General features: G+C 35.5%; 3 protein-coding genes across 3 annotated transcripts; all 3 read left to right on the forward strand.

Moving 5' to 3' along the window:
• Positions 1-2,234: 2,234 nt before the first annotated feature.
• On the forward strand, positions 2,235-4,194 carry LOC113759322 (pectinesterase 2-like). The gene is made up of 2 exons (XM_027301888.1): positions 2,235-3,093; positions 3,509-4,194. The coding sequence occupies exons 1-2, from the start codon at positions 2,235-2,237 to the stop codon at positions 4,192-4,194; spliced, it is 1,545 nt and encodes a 514-aa protein (XP_027157689.1).
• Positions 4,195-9,200: 5,006 nt separating this feature from the next.
• On the forward strand, positions 9,201-11,267 carry LOC113759323 (probable pectinesterase/pectinesterase inhibitor 17). Its single transcript, XM_027301889.1, has 2 exons — positions 9,201-10,077; positions 10,585-11,267. The coding sequence occupies exons 1-2, from the start codon at positions 9,201-9,203 to the stop codon at positions 11,265-11,267; spliced, it is 1,560 nt and encodes a 519-aa protein (XP_027157690.1).
• A 7,451-nt stretch (positions 11,268-18,718) lies between these two features.
• Positions 18,719-21,442, forward strand: LOC113760629 (pectinesterase 2-like). The gene is made up of 2 exons (XM_027303286.1): positions 18,719-19,665; positions 20,498-21,442. Exons 1-2 carry the CDS (start codon positions 18,777-18,779, stop codon positions 21,184-21,186), a joined length of 1,578 nt encoding a protein of 525 aa, XP_027159087.1. The 5' UTR covers positions 18,719-18,776; the 3' UTR covers positions 21,187-21,442.
• The last annotated feature ends 927 nt before the right edge of the window (positions 21,443-22,369 follow it).

Below are 22,369 nucleotides of genomic sequence, written 5' to 3' on the forward strand. Positions count from 1 at the left end.
ATCATTGACTTCAATTTTTGTTTCAAGTCATAAATTAACTGGCTATATAATTGTGTTTCTTTTTAGTTGGTTTTGGTTTTTTTTTTTGCGGTTTAAGACTTATGCCATCAATAAAAACAAAAAAAAAAAAGAAGAAAATTGGAAGTTTCTCATTCGAAAACTTCAACCAGTATCAATCAAGCCTTATCCAACCTTTTAAACATCCATCCATGGAACAAAAAAAAGGGAAACCCAAAGATACCTAAATGCTTTTTCTTATGAAACTATAAGCTCTTTGTTTTGACTTATATAATTTGAATAAAAACTTTCATATAAGATGTGTGTGTGTATATATATGAAAATGAATGTTTTTTAACGGATGCTCAGTGAACACACAGTAGTACACCTAAATATCACATAAGTTGTTATGTAATTTGTACATTCGCACTTATTATACTCCGGCATTTAAATACTCGATCTCTCAAATTATTATTATTATTATTTCAAAAAAAGGTGCAAATACGAAAGTCGGTGGGCTTCATTGAAGTAATCATTCATTGTCCATTGTGGATAAATAAACAATTTAGTACAAGTTACATTCTTTGCCTCCATTTTGAAAGGCTTAAAAAGATCCCTATTGCATGGTCAGCCCATAAAAATAAATGAAATTGAGGCGTTGTACCGAAGTCTTAGAATTAGAACCACTTAAATTCTACTTATTATTGTCTTATCCAGCCAAATTTGTGGTGTCCCCATGCGTATGTTAATATTGTTACATATAATTTATCAAATTCTGCCCTGTGTATATATTCTTTTAAAAGGAGGATTCCTTCTTCATCTTCATCTTCATCTTCATCTTCATCTGCAGTGCATGCATACGTACACTTCTCTTATACCCTTGCCCTGAAAAATAATAATAATACTTGATATCGTTAGATAAACCCTTTACAAAATTATCTCAATGATACATTTCATAATCAGGAAACATTCAATTAAGACAGTATTGAACAAAGGGATTAAAAGAAAGACCATCCAAATCCATTACTATATAAATTTTCTATATAAAGCTTATCATTCCATTTTCTTTTATCTGAGCTTTAGAGAAGCCTCATGAATTGTGCAAGAATTGGACGAATTGTTTAAATTAATTTGCAACTTCCTCTTAAGTGCTAATTATCGATTGATCAGTGATACTGATACACGGGCCAACTTAAATCCAAAAGAAAGAAAAATTAATAGACGTGATCATAGAAAGAGAAGAAATTTAAGTGGGGGGAAGTCAGACACGATATGTATTTCAGGAACCAAGTCAATGAACATGGCAAAAAAAAAAAAAATTACATGAAGGAAGCTTCATAAGTTCACACGTACCGGCCCAAGTTGCCTCTAGCTAGCGCATCACATCCTAATTAAGGTGTGGCTTAGAAAAATTTCGTCCAGCAATGTTTCAGAATTTCTTGTTTTTCTAATTTTTTATTTTTTAGGCGTCATTAAGTCGGTGGTGACTATTGAGAATACATATTATTTTTTTTTATTTCTCAACTAATCATAGGTTGATTGTTCATGTGTGTATAAATTTATATTTTTTTTGGTGACTATTGAGAATATATTACCACACAACACGTTTGGTTGACTTGTTTAAATTTTTCCTTCTCAATTATCAAGTCAACTAACTTATATACGTATCTGCAGTTGCTACTCTTGATCATAACTAGTGAATTCCCCGGAACAACTAAACAGATCACATTGCTTAGAAGTGCAGTCGGGTCTATTTTGATAATTTAATTCATCACTTAAATTTAATAGATTTAAATATTAATATGTTCAATTTCGTTTGATAATAAAAAATAGAACATCTGAATTAATTAAGTAACACTAAATTTCTTGGGTAAAACATGATCCTAAAAATAAGTGATAATCTATTCACTTATTATTTAATGTGATATAAACTCAAATGTATCAAATTTGATACCTAATTATTTTATAACTTAATGGATTCAAATTTTAATTTTATCAAACGCGCCCTAAGTCTTTAGCTCAACATTTGGTCAAATAAGATACAGATAAGCATTTTCCCACATGAACCTAAAATGTAATTGGTCCTTCTGGTCTACACTTCTATATAAGCTAGCTAACCAAGTTAATCCCGCTATGTACACCAGGCAATCTACTCTCTCAGCCAAAAAAAAAAAAAGACATTGTTCTTTTTGCTCGACTTGATCAATTTATCCACAATCTTTATCGACAATTAAGCAATGGGATTCTCCATTGTAATGCTCCTATTACTGTTCTTTGCTTTTCCGGCTATTTCTAGCTATTCTCTGCCTACAATTAAATCTTGGTGTGCCCAAACTCCTTACCCACAGCCTTGTGAGTACTACTTAACTAAAAACCCAAAATACGGCATTCCAATCAAAGGCAAGTCGGATTTTCTTAAACTGTCCTTGCAACTTGCTTTGGACCATTCCACGCAGTCCAAAACAAACGCCATTTCATTAGGCTCAAAATGCCGTAATGAACGTGAAAAGACTGCATGGAACGACTGTGTAACCCTTTACGAAGACATCCAATTGAAACTCAACCAAACTGTCGATCCAAGCGGCAAATTCACCTCGGAGGATGTCCAGACATGGCTAAGCGCAGCTTCGACCAATCTCGAGACATGCAAACAAGGATTTGTTGACCTAGGAGCCTCCGACAATGCGATGCCCTCGTTGTACGATGATGTGCTGGGTAATCTCATTAGCAACGCTTTAGCAACGAACAAAGGGTATTACGGCGGTGCAAGCTATAAAGATGGATTCCCCGGTTGGGTATCGCCCGGTGATCGTAAGCTCTTGCAATCGTCCGCACAGGCTGCTCAAGCAAATATTGTGGTGGCACAGGATGGCTCAGGAAACTACAGAACTGTGAAAGATGCTGTCGTGGCAGCATCGAAGAGAAGTGGAAATGGAAGGTTCGTGATTTACGTAAAGGCAGGTACGTACTCGGAGACGGTTTCGATTGGATCGAAGAATATCATGTTGGTGGGAGATGGAATAGGGAAGACAATAATCACAGGAAGGAAGAGTGTTGGAGGAGGGGGCTCTACCACTTACAGCTCGGCAACTGTTGGTAAGTGATGCGAACCCATTATAGGGAACTAAAATTTCTTTCGTCATAAGCCAAAAATGTGGAACCAACCAATAAATAATTAACACTAGCTACTAATTTATGAAAAATGTTTAGTTTGAAACTTGGTTAATTTATACCTAAAGAAGAATTACAACAGCAATCTCAGATTTGAATATTCGAGACTGCTCAAAGCTTGAAAAGCTTACCTGCCTAAGTATGAATTTTTTAACATTTGGGACCTTTCAGGACTTTAGAACAGTTTATGGCTACAATTAGTCATATCTCTGCCTCAAAAATTATTGACTACGCATATTTTATTCTGTATACAGAATTAATCTCAGACATCAAAAGGGTTTGCTAAGCGCAAGTTTGAATCTCAGTTTATTTTATTTTATCTTTGGATTTCAATTTTCAGGAATTACTGGAGATGGCTTTCTTGCTCGGGGCATCACGTTCCGGAACACGGCTGGAGCTAAAAGTCAACAGGCAGTGGCTTTTCGGTCTGCCTCGGATCTCTCAGCATATTATCAATGCAGTTTTGAAGGGTATCAAGACACTCTCTATGCATACAGTCAAAGACAATTTTACAGCGAATGTGACATCTATGGAACAGTAGACTTCATATTTGGAAATGCAGCAGTCGTGTTCCAAAACTGTAACCTGTTTGCACGAAACACTCCTACCCATACCAACACCTTAACCGCCCAAGGTAGAACTGATCCTAACCAGAACACTGGAATATCCATCTACAATTGCAAGGTTACTGCAGATTCTGACTTGAAACCAGTTCAGAGCTCAGTCAAGACATATCTTGGAAGACCGTGGAAGCAATATTCAAGAACCGTGTTCATGAAGACGTTTCTTGATAGCTTAATTGCTCCGGCTGGTTGGTTGCCTTGGAGTGGGAGTTTTGCTCTGAGCACACTTTACTACGGAGAGTACATGAATACAGGTCCTGGTTCATCGACAGCTAACAGGGTTAAATGGCCTGGTTATCACGTCATGAGTACTGCTGATGCATCTACGTTCACCGTCAGAAACTTCATCTCTGGCAATTCTTGGATTCCTGCCACTAACGTGCCTTTTACCTCGAACCTTTAATTTTATCTTCAGTTTTCATCTCAATAATTTTTCAGTATAAGTATTTGTATTTATCATTTAAATAACCAATTTGCATACTTATGTATAATTATTTGTATTTAAAATTAATATTTTAAATAGACCAATCACTCTTATTATTTTGCAGACCACAATCATTTGGGCTACATCCCCTTAGGATAGAAACAAAGACTAACCAGAGTCACTAAAATAAATATACTGCTAAGTGGGGTTACAATTCCACATTACATCTAACTATGAAAGCAACCGCGATCCCTCACGGACACCAACTACTAAACCAGCTGTTATAGAAGTATCTAATACTAGTTTAACTAAGACACCTTAATAAATAAAATTAGGAATAATTTCCAAAACCGCCCCTGAGATTTCTGAATATTTCATTGGCCTCCCTCCTGGTTTCAAAAATTACACTAACCTCTCATGAGATTAATTATCTTGTAACATTTAGACCCAATCGATAATTAAAAGGTGATATTAGGAAAAAAAAAGATACTATGATTTCATCATTACTCCTCATCTATTACAATATTTAATTAATTTAATACCAACCCACACATTTAAAAAAACACTGAAATTTGCTATTTATCATTAGATTACATATAGTATAAAAAAATAGTATATCATGTTATTTTTTTGCTTAATAAAAGATCCAAATTACTCTTTAATTATATACCTATTGTAAAACATGATCAATAACAAATAAGCAAAAAATTTTACATCCAAAATATTATAGCAAACAAACTTTAACATCGTAAATATTATTGTCAATATATTAAGATTAGTTGTTGAGAATTTTATTGTATTAAAATTCATTATTTGTAATATTTTGGTTACAGATTTTTTTGATTATTTGTTGTTGATCATGTTTGGCTATAAATTTGTAACTGAAAAGAGTAATTTAAATTTTGCATTAAATAAAATATATAGAAGGATATACTATTTTTTATGTCATATGTGATTTAATTCCTGATGATAAATAGCTAATTCTAATATTTTCTTTAATATTTAGGAATGTATTAGATTAATTAAACAATTTAGTAGATGAGGGGTAATAATGGAATCATATTATTTTCTCTCTCCTAATATCACTTTTTAATTATAAGTTCAACCTAAATGTTATAAGATAATAAACCTAAAGGGAGGGTAGTGTAATTTTTAAAATCTGGAGAGAGGCCAATGAAATATTCACAAACCTCAGGGGAGGTTTTTGAAATTATCCCATAAAATTATGAATTGGCTTGATTTAATACTACTGTTAACACTTCTTACGATAGATAATTTCTCCGTGGGGTAATTGCACTTTGCTCCCTGAATTTGGGGACCACTTGCACTTTGCCCCTGGTACAAACAGTAGACCTTTGTTATATATCTCCGTTTCACAAATTAGATAAAAAGATGAAACAGCCCTTCAATTGAGTTTTCTTTGTTTAAAATGCCACGTCTGTGCCGCAATTTCTTTGTTAAAACATCATTCCTTGAAATTCACATATCCCCTTTTAAGCAAATACCGTAGTCACTCGCAATCCAAATGTCTTATCCTAACAGATGCAACGCTGACTATAATCCATCTGATGTAGAAACTCGGCTCTACACAGGTCAAGAATTTAGAGAACAATTGGTGCCAATTAATTCTGGAAAAATTGTTATTGCGTTTTAATTGGCGCCAATTATTTGTAAAATTTGTTGCTGAATAATGGTAAGCACAAATTATAAATCCCTTTCATACATCTGTTTCAAGTTGATAGCTTCGTCTATAAAAAATTCCGTAATCGACCTAGCCTGGAAGTGTCAAATCCATTTGCCTTTGGTCTCAGGCCAAGTTTTTCAGGTTAGCCACTCATTTAGTTTTATTTAGTTCAATGACAAAGACGTACTAATAGAGAGAGAGAGAGGAAGGCAAAATACATTCTATGTACAATCTATATATAATGTCTAATGGCAATTGATTAAGATACAAGTGATCTAGTCGATGTGTAGTCATTTACATACCTGGTGAAATGGAAGATTACACAGATCCAAAAAGAAGAGATGAAAGGAAGATCCAAAAAGAAACTTATTGAATTAGTTGCACGTCTCGTTCACCATGCTGTTTCCGACAAAGGCTAATTCAACAGTATTCATCTAACCAAAGAAATTCTTTACTTGACACTGAAGTCTCCAAGAAGACAAAATATTATCCTTTTTGGTAAGTAAGAATGAATTTGTTGTCCTGAACTTAATTTCATTTTGGTACTAAAATTTGAGTATTTTCAGACACATTTCTTTCAAGTTCACGAGGGTCTAAGTTTGTGAAAAGTGGAAGGGTTCTGGCCCATAAGTTTTATAGCATCAACCTATTCATGAGGGTATAAGTTTGTGAAAAGTGGAAGGATGCTGGCCTCTAAATTTTACAGCAACAACCTAACCAAAATTGACTAATAGTAGCAAGAAAACAGTACTAATTGACAAGAAAAGGTACCTAAACAGAAAGGTCAGAGTTCATCGGAGTTGATGAATATTTTACATTTCTACCGAGTTGTACTATAACCAAAAAAAAAAAAAAGAAACAGAAATGTCCTATTAAAATTTCAGTGAATAATTTCCAAATTAGATAAATCGTTCGACTTTCCACTAACTTGATGGTGAGATGCTTGGTTTAGCCCCTTTGTCTAGTAAACTCTTTTACTTCAAATTTGTATTTCTTTCAATCAATTGAGGGACACTTGCTTTTGCAACGAAGCAACGAAGTTTCTGTTTGCATTCTGCAGCACGCAGAACACGTTGTCCCCGGCCAAACCCACATCCCCAAAAAAAAAAAACACCAACCAAAAAGAAAAGAAAAAAAGATTATACTGGCTGAAAGAAAAAGAGAAAATAAGTATGACAAGATTCGTTTTTGTATGAAAGAATAAGGAGCAGTAAGGCGCGTTGATTGGGTGAAAGATAGAAGAGAAAGTAACATTCCCGACCATCTCTTCTGTTTGGCTGAGTAATTAACGCGCCCCGTTTAAGTGTTGCAACAGCAAATGTACATCTGTTGCAGTGCATTTTCTTGCAGTCAAGTACCTTTGCCTTCTTTTTCTCTCTTCTCACCTCCCTCGTGAATTTGTGGCCAATAATTAGCTTTTTGAAATTTAAAGAGTAAAATACACTTTACTTTCCTATGATTTAGTAATTTTTCACCTAATTCTCATGCAATTTCAAAAATTATATATAACCCCCTCATAATTTGAACTAAAATGTCAAAATGACGAAAATGATCCTCTGCAACGGATCCCATGGAAATGTCGATACAATCCTTGTTTAAAAACTAAAATGGTTGAAGTGATCAAAATATATAAACATAATATGCATTATACTTTAATCCCTTATGATTTTATTTTTACCACATAATCCCCTTATAGTTTTTAAAATATACACATAACCCCCTTATAGTTAATGACTAATTTTTAACTTTATATAGGGGTACTTTTAATATTTTAGTTGACTCGATTATGGAATGCAAATTCTATCATTCTGATACTTTAGTTCAAATCATGAAGGGGATATGTATAACTTTTAAAATCGCAAGAAGATTATGTGGAAAAGTGCTAAACCACAATGAGACAAAACGTAATTTATCCAAATTCAATCATGCAATTTTGAAGTCCTTGGTTTGACTTTTAAATCCTCCTCTTTCTCGATTCTCCTTGTTGTCACCCATATTATTTTCCTTCTTCACTATTCTATTTGCCTCGTTTGTCTTCTTTTTCTCTCTTCTTACCTCCCTCATGAATTTGTGGCCAATTATTACCTTTTTGAAATTTAAATTAGGGATATTTAAATTAGGACTTAGTCAGGTGACTTTGAAGTCCTTGGTTCAACTCTTAAATCCTCCCCTTTCTCTCATTTTCTTGTAAAGTTTGGAGTTTCCTTCAGCAAAAAATGTGAAAAGAAAATTCTGTTGAATGTAAGCATTCACAAGAAATGTACAAAAAAAAAAAAAAATCATGGAAGCATCAAAGATGTATAAATTCTAATTGAGGGACGCAAACGCTCACCTATTTGTACGTTTTGTGACATTGTTTGTACATTAAATGTAAGGTCCAGTACAAATTGCAAAGTCATAACTAATACATAGAAGAGTTAAAGTACTCCACTGATCACTTGTTCGTCACAAATCAGCTCGTGTGAAAGTCCGGATAGCATCATTAATTCATTATGCGCCTTTTATGAAAACCTTTTCTCTAAAACGGCATGTGAACTTCTAGAAATAATAGAAAGAACCATTGTAGTCAGTTGCTAAACTTACATTAAGCTAGGTACTCTGGCAAGTTGTTAATATGGTTTGGAGGCATTATAGCGACATGCCAAAAAGAGAAGACGGGCTGGTCAATGTAACGGCAGTCGCAATAAATAATACTGTAAGGAAGTGTTTAACTTGTAACAGGGTAATAATCCTGGAATTTTCTGGATTGTCTTAAAAAAGGGTAATATATGATCATTGATCCCTGCGATCTAGTCCAGTAAGAATCCATGCAACTTGGTACAAGGAAACCAGACTGTGACACACTAGAAAATCTTAAAATGGTTCAGTATAATTTCACCAAAATTAAGGAAAATGTACAACTAAAAAGTTGTTCAACTCAAGTGTTCTCCTCCTCCTCTTTTTTTTTTCTTTTTTTTTTAACCCTCTCACCTCTCCCCCACACCATTCTCACCTTGAACGGGTAATAGGGAATACTCTAATAACCCTCTCCTGACCACTGAGCCGACCCTAGTGATTAAGTACTTTTCTCCTTAATTACTAACAATTTAAGCATGAAGCCAACTGACATTCATTGCTACTCTTCTCAACCTCAGTTTAGTATTAAGTCGTCTTGGCATAAATTAATCATGCAATTAAGGCTCTCAATTGACCAATTTAAACTGTATGTACAATTGTCGCCACTTAATCTCCTCAACCTCTCCTTTATATACCTATAGCTCACCATTTCCGTCGCCAGATCCATCACTAATTAAGGCTTGTAATGGAACTCTCGCTTGTAATCGTGATTTTAGTATCTTTAGCTGCTCCAGCCATTTCTGGATATCCTCTTGCAGTAATAAAACCATGGTGCGCCCAAACTCTTCACCCAGAGCTGTGTGAGCATTTCTTCACCCGCACCTCAAAATTTGGCGATAATCCAGTCCATAACAAGTCTGAATTTCTTAGTATGTCTCTCCAAATTATTCTTGATCGTGCCATCAATGCAACAGAAAATGCTATAAGATTGGAACCAAAATGTCGAGACAAAAGAGAGAAGGCTGCGTGGAGGGATTGTGTAAATTTTTATAAAGAAACACTTAATGTGCTCAACAAAATGGGTGACCCCAAAAGATTCACTCCATCTAACGCACAAAAATGGCTCAGTACAACTCTGACCAATCTTCAAACTTGCGAACAAGGATTTCTTGACTTTAATATCACATTGATGCCTTCGATTTTAGACGTTGTATTAAAGAATTTGACTATCAATGCCTTAGCTTTGAATTCTGGGGCATGTGGTGATCATAATAACAGTTGGAATAATTATGATCAGCATGGATTTCCGACTTGGATAACAACTAGTGAGCGAAGGCTATTGCAATCTTGGAATCCGACTGGTTGGGCTAATTTGGTGGTTGCAAAAGACGGATCGGGGGATTATACAACAGTGCAAGATGCAATCAATGCAGCATCGCAGAGACCTGAGACAGACAGGTTTGTAATTTATGTGAAGGCTGGCATATACAAAGAGTATCTACAAATTGAATCAAGTAATATTTTCATGGTGGGAGATGGCATTGGACAGACGATTATCACAGGAAACAGGTTTAACGGCGATCAAGATGGCACCATTACTACAGCAACGTCAGCCACAGTTAGTAAGTCCAATAAATCCGTTGTTAAAAATTCTTTGTTCATTTTCGTTTACTAATTGAATGCCTCCAAACGGGCCTAAAAGGATTATTGGAACAAGAAGAGTTCTTGCATCAAGTTGGAAATTGCATATCAGCCCATAAATTTTCAATAACTAAAGTTAGCATGTCGTATGTGTATAAAATCATTTAGTTTACATACCTTATCAGAACTAGAATTTTGCACCCAAAATTTAAGATAGTACTTATAAAATTTTTTGGGGTGAGCCAGGATATATGGACCATAATCTAACATGCAAATGCAATCACATCACTTGTTAATATTCAATCTTTTAGTTATCTTTAACTATTGACTAAATCGAAATTATATTTCAAAGTGGAAGAGAAAAATTAAGCAAGCTAATGACTAATGAGCTTGAACATAGTTCGGAGTCCAATTCTTTCCTATTTAAACCTATGTTGACATTATCAAGAATGCTGAATGGAACTCTTTTCTTGTGATTTCCATTTCAGCTGTTAAAGGGGAACGTTTTGTTGCCCGTTTTATGACATTCAGAAATACAGCTGGGCCTGAAAATGGCCAAGCAGTGGCTTTTTATTCAGCTTCCGATTATTCGACCATTTATCAGTGCAGTTTTGAGGGGTTTCAAGACACCCTTTACGTTTATGATGGTAGGCAATTTTTCAGGGAATGTCATATCTACGGTACAGTAGATTTTATAATGGGAGATGCTACTGTTGTGTTCCAAAGGTGCACCATTCATGCCAGAAAACCTCTGGGCAATCAAAATACAATCACAGCTCAGAGTAGAGATCATTATCTCAAATGTAGTGGAATGTCATTTCACAACTGCTTTGTTGTAATGGCTCCTGATCTAGAACCCTTCGTAGATTCAGTCAAGACTTACCTTGGAAGGCCATGGAGGGCTTATGCTCGAGTTGTATTCTTGTCATCATTTCTTGATAGGTTAATTCACCCTCAAGGTTGGTTACGTTGGGAATGCCGTCTAGACAAATTGTACTATGGGGAGTACCTAAACGAAGGCCCTGGTTCATCAACTGATCAAAGGGTTCGATGGCCTGGATACCATGTAATTACTGACTATAATGAGGCTTCAGCATTTACCGTTAGACAATTTATCTCAGGAGATTATTGGTTGCCAGAGGCCCTAGTACCTTATGATCCTGACATTTAGTTTTTGCTTCAAGGCAAGAATTTTACATATCTGAAGCAGCTTGATTGTATTATCAAAATATGCTTTGCTGTTTTCGAAACAAATGTAAGAATTTAATGGTAATACGAGCATTTGGTATAATGACTTCATACAACAGAAGAATTTCTTTCTCACCTTTTTTTTTTTACCCAAGGGAAGCCGAAGGTTTAATTGAAAGCAGAAATTACTTAGCTTTTTGGTAATCAATTTGTCATGTAAATTTCGCAACGTTGTAAATTTGTTAATCTTCCACTATAGTTATAATTTCAATTAACCTTAGTTGTCATCCATGTTTCTTAATTTACAAAGGAAAAAAGTCTCAATGACCCTCAAACTATTAGCCAGGTAAACTTTTAGCCTCCTAACAATTAAGAGTAAATTTTGATCCCTGATCTATCGAAAGTGCAAAATGTTGAACTTTCTGTTAAGTTCAGTAGTTAAGACCTATGGAAACAACACCACGTGAGATGTACGCCCAAATATGAAGAGCATTTTAATCCACTTAATAGTCTTCTACTCAATACAAGAGGGCTTTTTCCTAAACAAAGAGCTATAGGAAGAAAATTTTCCATTGTAGCTGAAGAGCTTCTCCCCCAAAAAATGCGAGGACTCGCCCTTTTCCCTTGTGTTGGTGTGAGAAAGTGATGAGGGTCATAACTTCGTGGACCTCAAGGAATCTTGGGCGCAGATCTGCAGTGTGCTCGGATAATGGTTGTAGATTTTGGCATTGGATCAATGAGGAGATGTGCTGCTGGTCAGCGGAGATTATACCTGGCCTTCTTAGAAGGATTAATACAACTAAACATCAAATAAATGGATATTGTCTTGACATTGCAAAGATCATGATCCACATCTCCATCAATATACCATATATATTGTCCCTAATTAATTCTCCCCCATTATGCAAACGAATAGTAAACCATTCAGAATCAAGCTTTGCAATAGTAATTTTAGTTTCAGGTAAACATAATGCTTAAAAGAGAAAGAATAAATTATCACACAAATTACCAGTCATTTATTCGTATTAGGCCAAAATAGAGACCCCATACCCATGCACTTGTCAATTTTTCAACCACAAATAAACTACTATTTGAGCAAATCCCTTTTTATTGGACATGGTCAATTTACAATAAACAATGTAACCACACCTGCTTCTATAAATTTCTACTGAGAAGACCCACGTCTGGGACCACCCATCTTCCTGACAATACCATTTCCCAAATATGCCCTTTTAAGCCATCATTCTTGACACTTTGGCATGCATATACATATTTCTAAAACAAAAATCGATTCAAAGGGCTGAACAACTTATCGTAAACGAGAAAGAGATCGAAGTACACATCTAGCTTCCTTATTTGCCGCTTCATTTCTCATCAACGTCCACTTCCATGCCGTTGGAGCTCGGTGAATTGCAAAAGCTTCAATCCTCTTGCGGTAGAGAGAGAGAGAGAGGGAGAGAGAGAGAGAATGGTAAAAGGCAACAGTTAGGTCAAATTGATTTTTACTTTCTTTTACCGAGTGGAAGATAATTTGTCATGGACTAAAATGCCCTTCATATTTCGATGTGCGTCTTACATGATATTGATTTCTGTCGATCTTAACTGTTGAACTAGACAAAAAGTCCAACGGTTTAGGGGTTTAATTATCCACTCAAAATATTATCCACTTAGTCTAATTAAATTTCGATAGATTGGGAGCTAAAAATTTGCTCTTAATTATTGAGGGGCCAAAAGGTCACCCGACGAATAGTCGGAGGGCTACCGGAACTTTTTCCCATTTACAAAATACAGCCATTTGTTCCAAGCACACTTTCAGCTCGCGTTTGTCTGATGGAAATAATACTACTTTCATACGAAAGTTCAAACTTGCAAAGGAATGCATTTCAATCCTCTTGAGAAGCACTGCTATAAATACTAAAAGTGGATAGTGAACCGATCATAGTGAGCTTCCAAAAAATTAGAGAAAAACAGAACATACGGAAATACTTGAGCTTACTAAAAGGCAATCCAAACGCCGACCAACCAATAAACAAAAAAGGAGGAAGGAAAAAGAGAAAAGAAATACTCAGATTGTCACCCACCAGGATAAAATCAAATTTAATTAGACTAAGTGGACATCAAAATATTATCCACCCAACCGATGGAGGTTTTATTGCCCATGAAATTAAAAGTTACAACCATTCTAGACCATGATATGCAAAGGTTCTATTAGACAATTCAATTCAACTCTTAAATTTAAAAAGTTCAAATCTTAATATATTCAGATGTGTTTAATAGAAAAAAATAGAACGATAGAAAATTTTAATTAATTAAGCCACACTTAATTTTTTAGGTAAAATTTATTTCAAAAAATAAGTGATAACCTATTCACTTATTACTTAATGCAAAATATACTAAAATATTAAAATTTTAATACTTACAATTCAATAACTTAATAAATTCAGACTTTAGATTTCATTTTAGTATTCAAATTTCAATTTTATCAAACGCATCCTAAGTCATCTAAGTATATATATATACACATTCCATATTCAAAAAAATCAACAAGGATCATACATTGGCATCCTCGTTTGGAATGAAGCTCTTACTTTTAACACTAGGATTAATTTCTTTCGTTTCTCCGGCTATTTCCTGCAGTCCTCAATTTGCTGGATGATATGGTCGGTTAGATAGTAGTAAATTTAACTGGAAAAGAAAACTAAATCAAAACCTTTATCTCGTTTGGTGGGTGAAATTGAAAAAATTTTACGAATGAGAGATAAGTGATAAATTTGGTTAGTTTCTATGGCCAAAATGAATTACCCAAACACAATGTGGTCATAAAGGAGTCAATAATCCTTTTTCCTCTCTTTCTCTTTTCCTTTTTCATCAATCATATTTAGGAAATTATAGTAAGTTGGAAGTTCTCTGGGCCTTCACAATTCATTCCGTAAACCATGGGCGGCATTATCCCCGTACGATCCATGTCAATTCCAATAATCTCCATGATAGATAAGCGATGTTACTTTGCTTTTATTTCTAGAAGGTAATCAATTTCAGACACGCAAATAAACCAATATTTAAGCACACAAAATTACACACGCACTTAGAGGTGATTAATTGTGTAATCAATATTTAATGCAGGGTGTACTAGTCTGGTTCGATGACAGTTTAGTCCCCTTCACGTTCTCCAATAACTCCTTTGGGTTCATCATCGCTTAATATAGAGCAGGAGCAGAATTAGTCTAGAAATAATCGTGTCGACAATCGAAAAAAATTTAAAGGTGATAAAATTGTGTAATCAACATGTAATGCTTGACTATGCAAATGACGCCCGTGTGCCACGCTAACAAACATTACAATGATTAGTCGTGTCTAAGATTTCTGTGGTTGATAAATCTTGTAATTGATTAATGAATGTTTTTAGTTATGCATTATATAATCTACCCAACCTAAGGCTTACCCAGAAGAATGTCAACGATGCTCACTCCCAGGTTAGGTCAATAGTTTATTGATGGCATGTTTTGTCTGGGCAGCTAGCTAGTGATCTTTGATAAATCTGGTTTGAGTAGATATACATCAAGAGGTAAGATGATGATAATATCTATAATAGCCTTTTCCAAAAATAGGCTGCAAAAAAAAAAAAAAGATGTTCAAAAGTTCAAAAAAAAAAAAAAAAATCCATGCTCACCCCTAAAAAGTAAAACCCCTCCAACCAATATCCTAGAAATGATAAAGAAAGCAAGAAAGTATTATGGTTTTAAAATTGAAACTTGCAAATCGAAGGGCATTCTTTATTGCCATGATATGGTAGATCCACATCATTGCTCATACTTCAGATCAGATCCTTGCTGTGTTTAGCACCAAATTAGCATGTTTATCTACCACATCCAAAATAAAATTTTTTTTTGTCAAGAATAAACAACGAAAAAAAAAAAGAATCAAGCCATCAATCGGTTGCAGAACTAATGCAATGTCCATGAATTAATATCTATTACGTAAAATATTGGCAGAATTTGAGGACCAATCAGACCATTGCACCCGCTTGTGGAAACAACAAGGAAACCAGTTTCTTCAAACTTATCTTGTACCTTGTTTTCTTGGCTGTTCTTCGTTAGACCGCATTCTGTCGTTCCAAAAGCTAATCCATATACGAGATCATTAAATAATATACATCTACTTCTAGCAATTATTCCAAACATCCTCATACCAAAAGAAAAAAAACAAAAAGAATTATCTACTTATACCATCCTCTTAAATCCACCTCTTATTAAGAGCTGTTTTTCTGGATGCAGAGAACAGCAGAACTCAAGGAAAGGAAGTAATTCAACAGCAAAATGCTAAGGTGTCCATGAATGATATGGCAGGTGTAATGTGAAAGAGAAAACCACCAAAGTAGACGGGACAGCTACTTGAATTTGAATCCAGTTGCAGCTAAACTCAGATATTGATTATACTAGTCACAAAGCAGACACTGGTGTCAAATTTCACGGTAACGACATTTCAAGTCTTCAATTACTAGCATAAAGTCAAATATCAGATTGCAAGGTCATGAGCCCTAATGTTGTTTTTCAATCTTTAAGGCAATTAATGGCAATTTTTAAGTCTGAAAGCATACATTAGATTCAGTTGAGCATTTGCGTGCTCGTAGGGGTGTGAGACTATATCCCATCATCAAGCCATCACTCCATTTGTATCTGAATACTTGTCTTTTTCAAATTACTCGTAGGGGTGATTGTTTGGTTTTCAGTTATGTACATCTGACACGTACCATGAATTATATTGTTGACAACAGGGTGTTATGTATTGAAACGCAAATGTCTATGATCAATTTTTTTGACATTTAGGAGTCTAAATCATCAAAGCCTCCAACCTAATTACAGAGGAAAAAAGGAAAAGCAAAGAAGAAAAAGCAAAGGTCCATTTACTTTTGATTTCGTCTTTTACTTTTCATAACAATATAACATCAAGAATAATCATCATCTATAACTAACAGATAAGGATGGAGTCCTTTTTTGCCCACAAGCTTTTGGATAAGTAATCAATTGATGATGGTCAGAGTCTAAGAATGATGGCCAGAATCGAGGCTGTGTTGTAGTTGAGCAATACAGCACGTGGATGAACCAAATTACGCATGGCTCTAACTCCACGTGTGCTTATTTGAGCCCAATTCCTTATCATTCTGGAGTCAAAATCTCTAAGCTTCGGAATTTTCTTACATTCGTAAACAATTTTCTCACACTTTCATTTCATTCTAGAGTTTGATCGACTTATGTCATAGACTTGGGAAGTTTCCCAAGCAGCGTCGAGAAATCTGAAAACTGTATCCTCAACAACATGATTGTGACATTGGCCGAAATATAGCTTAACTTTAGGTGCAAACAGGAAAAATGCTGCAAGAAGCAAAGGTGCTTTATGCATGGAATTGTCGTCGCCTAAAGGCTAACAGAACGCGTAAAATCTATTCTAGAAAGTATTTCTGATTCTAAACTCACAGCCAATATGTAGATAAAGTTTAGTTTCTAAAATGAAAAAAGAAATGCAGTTTCTTAATACAGATGAAGAAAAGTATAAGGATGTATTTCTCCTTACGCAAGCTATCCTTCACTTGGTGGAACTGTGAAGTATGGCTGATCTTCAATATCTATACTTGTTTAATATTGTTAAGGGGACTTCTTTTTTTATTATTTTTTTGAACTTCATGCTCTACAAAAAAAATAAATGCAAATTTTACCAATTAAAATAAATGCTCTATATATCTTAGAATTTGATTGGCCAATGAAAATCTTTTTATAAGGTACCCGTATGCCAGGAAAGATAAAGAAGGCAAAAAGTGCGCAATTAAAAAAAATGTTATGAAATGTGAAGCACCAATGATATTTGAACTGTCGCCCCCAAAAGAAAAAGTTATGGAAATTTCAACGTCCAATGTTAGGAGTGGTTTTCTGAGATGCCGAACAGCTAACTCCAGCCAGCAGTTCGCAAAAACCAAGTACAAATTGGTTTCTTCCTCTGGCTTTGGGTTGAAAATTTTTGCCGCTCGGGTTAGTTTGGTTAATCAAACACTTGCCATTTGATTTGGTTAACACAAGTAGATGATAGTAGCACACTGTTCATCTGATGGAAAAGTTGCTCAGCCCATGCCCCGCGTCTGACTAAACAGGCCGTTCTTCGAGGCATTTCCAAATGACAGTAAATCGTAGTTGCATGCTTTTGTCAATGCTGAAGATTCCATCATAATCAACCTAATCTCAGGAAAAAAAAATGATTAAGAAAACTTAATAATCCGTGCATAAACAATTAATACAGGTATGTTAGGCCTGCTCTATTTGGGTTCTTGATGGCTCTTTTCATGGATCAGCATGCAAGTTTGTTAGATACGTGAAAAAGTTTAATTCGCATCGTTGACAATTTTATGGCTAAAGTTGCTTTCCTCATTTCTTGACCGAGTTTTAGCTAGTCCCTTTATCTTTAATTTTTTTTTTTTTAAGAATGTTATTTTGATACAATCAAACTACTTACTAATAATATATTGCAATTCATAATTTTCAATCAAGAAATATTTCCCTACCAAGTATCGGTATTGGTGTTGTAGAACATATATTCTTCTGTTCTGTACAATCTACCTAATCTCAACAGAAAAATGATAGTTTTCACTTTCAATCGGACCTGTTTTATTTGGGTTCTTAGTCACTCTCTTTATAAATTGCCAATTGCCGTGCAAGTTCGCTACATATGCGGAAAAATTTAATTAGCACTGTTGATGATTGTATGACTAAGTTGCTCTCTTGATTTCTTGACCGAGTTTTAGTTAAGTCTTTTTATCTTTAACTTTTCAAGGATGTTAATTAATTCGATTCAATCAAACTACTTACAGATTGCAGTACATAATATTTGATCAATTAACACATCGATCGCCACCACGTATTATATACTGTTGCAAAACATTACTTATTCAATCAATTATTTGAGCTTTAGGTTACAAAAAATTAAACAACCAAGAGCAAATGTGAAGGTGATCAAGGACGTGGAACCAGTAGTGTTTCCTCGGAGCACTTAATTACGGTGCACATATATCCATGTTTGTATGCAACCATTCTGTTCAATAAGTAGTAATTATTTTCTAATGATGAGAATATGAGGTTAAACGCGTTGCGTGCTGAATTTAATTTGCTCATTCTGGATTATCATCAAGTCAACGAAGATGGTACAAAACTCAAAAACTAGCTGCTGTATTCATGATTAGATTTAGTCTACGCAGGCAAAGACAGAAAATTCAGAATATTGAATTGCTTTGCTACTTGTCAATTAAGTAATCAAAGGAATGAAGAAGGTGCATCCCTGCCCCACATCCGATGTTTGAATTAGACCGCCCAAATGTTGCTTGCTTGCACTTCTATAAATAGTAACGCAATGCTGATCCTTAACGCCACACAAGCTAGCTAATTACAAAGCCCTCGCTTTCCTTATTCTTCCAATTTCACCATCCTGATCAAGTCCAGCCTTTTGTGACATGTTCACAAAACTAGCAATGGCGTACCCTTTGGCAATTTTCCTGTTCGTGACTGTTTTTGTTTCTCCGGCCATCTCTAGACAACTTCCTCCATCAACAATAAAATCATGGTGTGCACAAACCCCATATCCACAACCGTGTGAGTATTTCTTGTCCCACAGCCCTAAATACGGTCATGGCTATCCCATAAAAGGCAAGTCCGATTTTCTGAAGATGTCACTCAATCTTGCCTTAGAACGTGCCCTGCATGGCCGGGAAAACACATACAACCTTGGCTCAAAATGTCAAAACCAGCGCGAAAAGGCTGCATGGGCAGATTGTCTAGAGCTTTACGAAAGCACCATTGTCAAGATTAACAAAACTGTTGATCCTTACACCAAGTGCAGTGCAGTTGATGCGCAAACTTGGCTTAGCACAGCACTCACCAATCTTGAGACATGCAAGCAAGGGTTCACTGAGCTTGGACGCGGTGCTGATTTTCTTGTGCCCTTGATGTCAAATAGTAACGTTAGCTGTTTGATTAGTAACACTTTGTCCCTAAACAAAGTGGGATATAACGAGCCAAGCTACAAGGAGGGGTTCCCAACTTGGGTGAAACCTGGTGACAGGAAACTCTTGCAGTCTTCATCTCCAAAGCCAAATGTTGTGGTAGCCCAAGATGGTTCGGGCAACTTTAAGACGGTCGCTCAAGCTATAGCTGCTGCCGCGAAGCGATCGGGAAATGGGAGGTATGTGATACACATAAAGGCAGGAACATATAAGGAAAATGTGGAGATTGGAACTAAGTTGAAGAATATCATGTTGGTTGGTGATGGTATTGGAAAAACCATTATCACCGGAAGCAAGAGCGTTGACGGTGGTAGCACCACTTTCAAATCTGCAACAGTTGGTAAGTTAAGCTAGCCAAACAAAGCAATTTTTGTTTCATATTCTACACCTACAACAGACTTTAGTTTTCTCTAATGCACAAAACTGGTAATAGAGCAACCACAACACGAACTTGCCTGTTAGGTAATAAGCAGTCCTAAAGGAAAATCTCGAACTAGAGGATTTTTCTTTGCATGCATGGCAGACCTATAAGGTGACTATAGATGGTAGACAATATTTTTAATAATCAGAGTATGCTTGGGGCTGTGAAGGTTTATTGTCTGCTAAACTATTTTCTCTTCTTTTTTTTCTCTTTTGAGTTTTTCTGTGAGGACGAAGAAATACAACTGTTGTTTAATTTATTTTTTCAGAGAGAGAGAGAGAGCACACAATAAAATAAAAGGTGTTATTCAATAATCATGACAACCACAGAGTATAAGCTTAAGTTGTGTTGGGTTCTGGGAAAGGGTACAGAATAGCATTTCTTCGAGGAGAAGGCAGAGAAAATGGAAGTTTTGAATTTATGAATGTTAAGAACGAGTCTCAGTAAGAAAGTTCAACTTCGATGAAAATGTTAGCTTGATAGGAGATTTCTAGAATTAAAAGACTTGTTTGAGCTAGGTGGATAACATTGGACATAATGCACATAAAGTCTACGTCCTTGAATTATGAACTCTGAAGTCTCTATCGACTCGTATTTGTCATAACATCTATTCTAATTAATCCTCTTTTGAAGGCTGTCCTGAATGTCATCCTATAATGATAGCTGACTTAGTTTAGAATTTTATTGCAGTACTCATTTTGATAAAGGTGTAATGGAACTGACAAAATATTCTTGTCTACCTAAATTTCAGCCGTTGTCGGCGATGGATTCATTGCTCGTGGGATTTCATTTAGGAACACAGCGGGACCTCAAAATCACCAAGCGGTGGCTCTTCGATCTGGTTCCGATCTCTCTGTATTTTACCAATGCAGCTTTGAAGGCTATCAAGACACCCTTTATGTCCACTCGGAAAGACAATTTTACAGGGAATGTGATATCTACGGAACTGTTGATTTTATATTTGGAAATGCTGCTGTCGTCTTCCAAAACTGTAACATCTATGCAAGAAATCCTCCGAACAAGACAAACACTATCACCGCACAAGGTAGAACCGACCCTAACCAAAACACTGGAATATCCATTCTCAATTCCAGAGTTACCGCAGCTTCTGACTTGAAACCAGTTCAAAGCTCGGTCAAGACATATCTTGGAAGACCATGGAAAGAATATTCAAGGACTGTGTTCATGAAAACATTTCTTGATGGTTTAATTAATCCAGATGGTTGGATGCCCTGGAGTGGTAATTTTGCTCTCAATACGTTGTACTATGGAGAATATGCTAACACAGGCCCTGGTTCATCCACTGCAAAAAGGGTAAACTGGAAGGGGTATCACGTGATAACTAGTGCAACAGAGGCTTCTAAATTCACAGTCGGAAACTTCATTGCTGGCAGTTCTTGGTTGCCTGCCACCAATGTGCCCTTCACATCTGGCCTCTAATTCAATTCTTCCTCTATACCCGAAAGTTCAATTCTTTATTTTGTTTTTAGCATGGACATAACGTCCACTTTCTATTCCTGGAAAGGTCCGGAAAACTACGGAATAGGATTTTAGTTTGAGGAATTGGTATTATCACAGTAGTACATGTGTATCTTTACCTAGTTAAGTTGCCAATTATTTCATGCTTCTTGTAATAAAAATAATGATTGTGCTTGTATATCAAGTCAATTATGGAAAATATACCAATCTTTCTGGATACGAGACACTAGTGATGCTGGATATATTATACTATTACCGTCATTGATCCAATCAAAGTATGAAATTTCAAGTTGATGGTCATTAACTAGGATTCCGATGACTTCTTCAAGACTTAGCCACCCTAAGTCTTTTTTTTTTTCCCCTTTGCTTTTCTAGTCTTTTTTTTTTTGCCCTTTGGCCTTTAACCACACGGGGTTGACCGTTGCATTCGTCAACATTTGCCATGACAGCGACAGTCAGACTTTTATTTCGGCAAGTACATAATAAATATATTTTTCTTGTCTTTCTTTTAAAGTACTTTTCTTGTCTTTTTTACTTTTTTGGTGCATTTCTTGTCTTATTCAAGCACATAAAAGATGGATCAGCAGTGAAATTAGATTCTTGTACCATGGATACGATAGAGTTATTCAACAATTAGGCGAACGAGTAAAGTTCTTAAACAAAACCAAAAGTCAAACTAATCTCTTTCATTAACACGCTAGGGAGGATCAGGGGGAGTGTCAAAGTCTGGCCACTGCCTCTAATCGTAACCTTATTACTATATCTCATACAAATACGAAATGGATTGAGTAATTTAAAGTATTTGTGTTCAAATCTGCTTTTAATTAAATGCCAAGAATGAAGAGCTTGAGAAAATAGAGAAGGTCAAAGAACTTAATGAAGGTTAAAAGTGAAATAAATGGACATTCTTCTGGTTATATAGCGTGCTGATTTTAATTGGTGAGGTGTATTATTAGGAGCTGGGGTAGGCAATCCTGCTAAATCACCTGGTCAATCGAAACGCGACAACCAACTTACCTCCAAATCCAAAGTCTACATTTATGCGCAACGGATTTTCTGTCACACACCCTATGTCATTTTCTGTTCCATTTTTTATTATATTGATATTTATCCTTCATAAACATTATGTTTTAATCCTTTTTGC

This window comes from Coffea eugenioides, chromosome 2 (genome assembly GCF_003713205.1).
Source record: "Coffea eugenioides isolate CCC68of chromosome 2, Ceug_1.0, whole genome shotgun sequence".
NCBI classification, from domain to species: domain Eukaryota; kingdom Viridiplantae; phylum Streptophyta; class Magnoliopsida; order Gentianales; family Rubiaceae; genus Coffea; species Coffea eugenioides.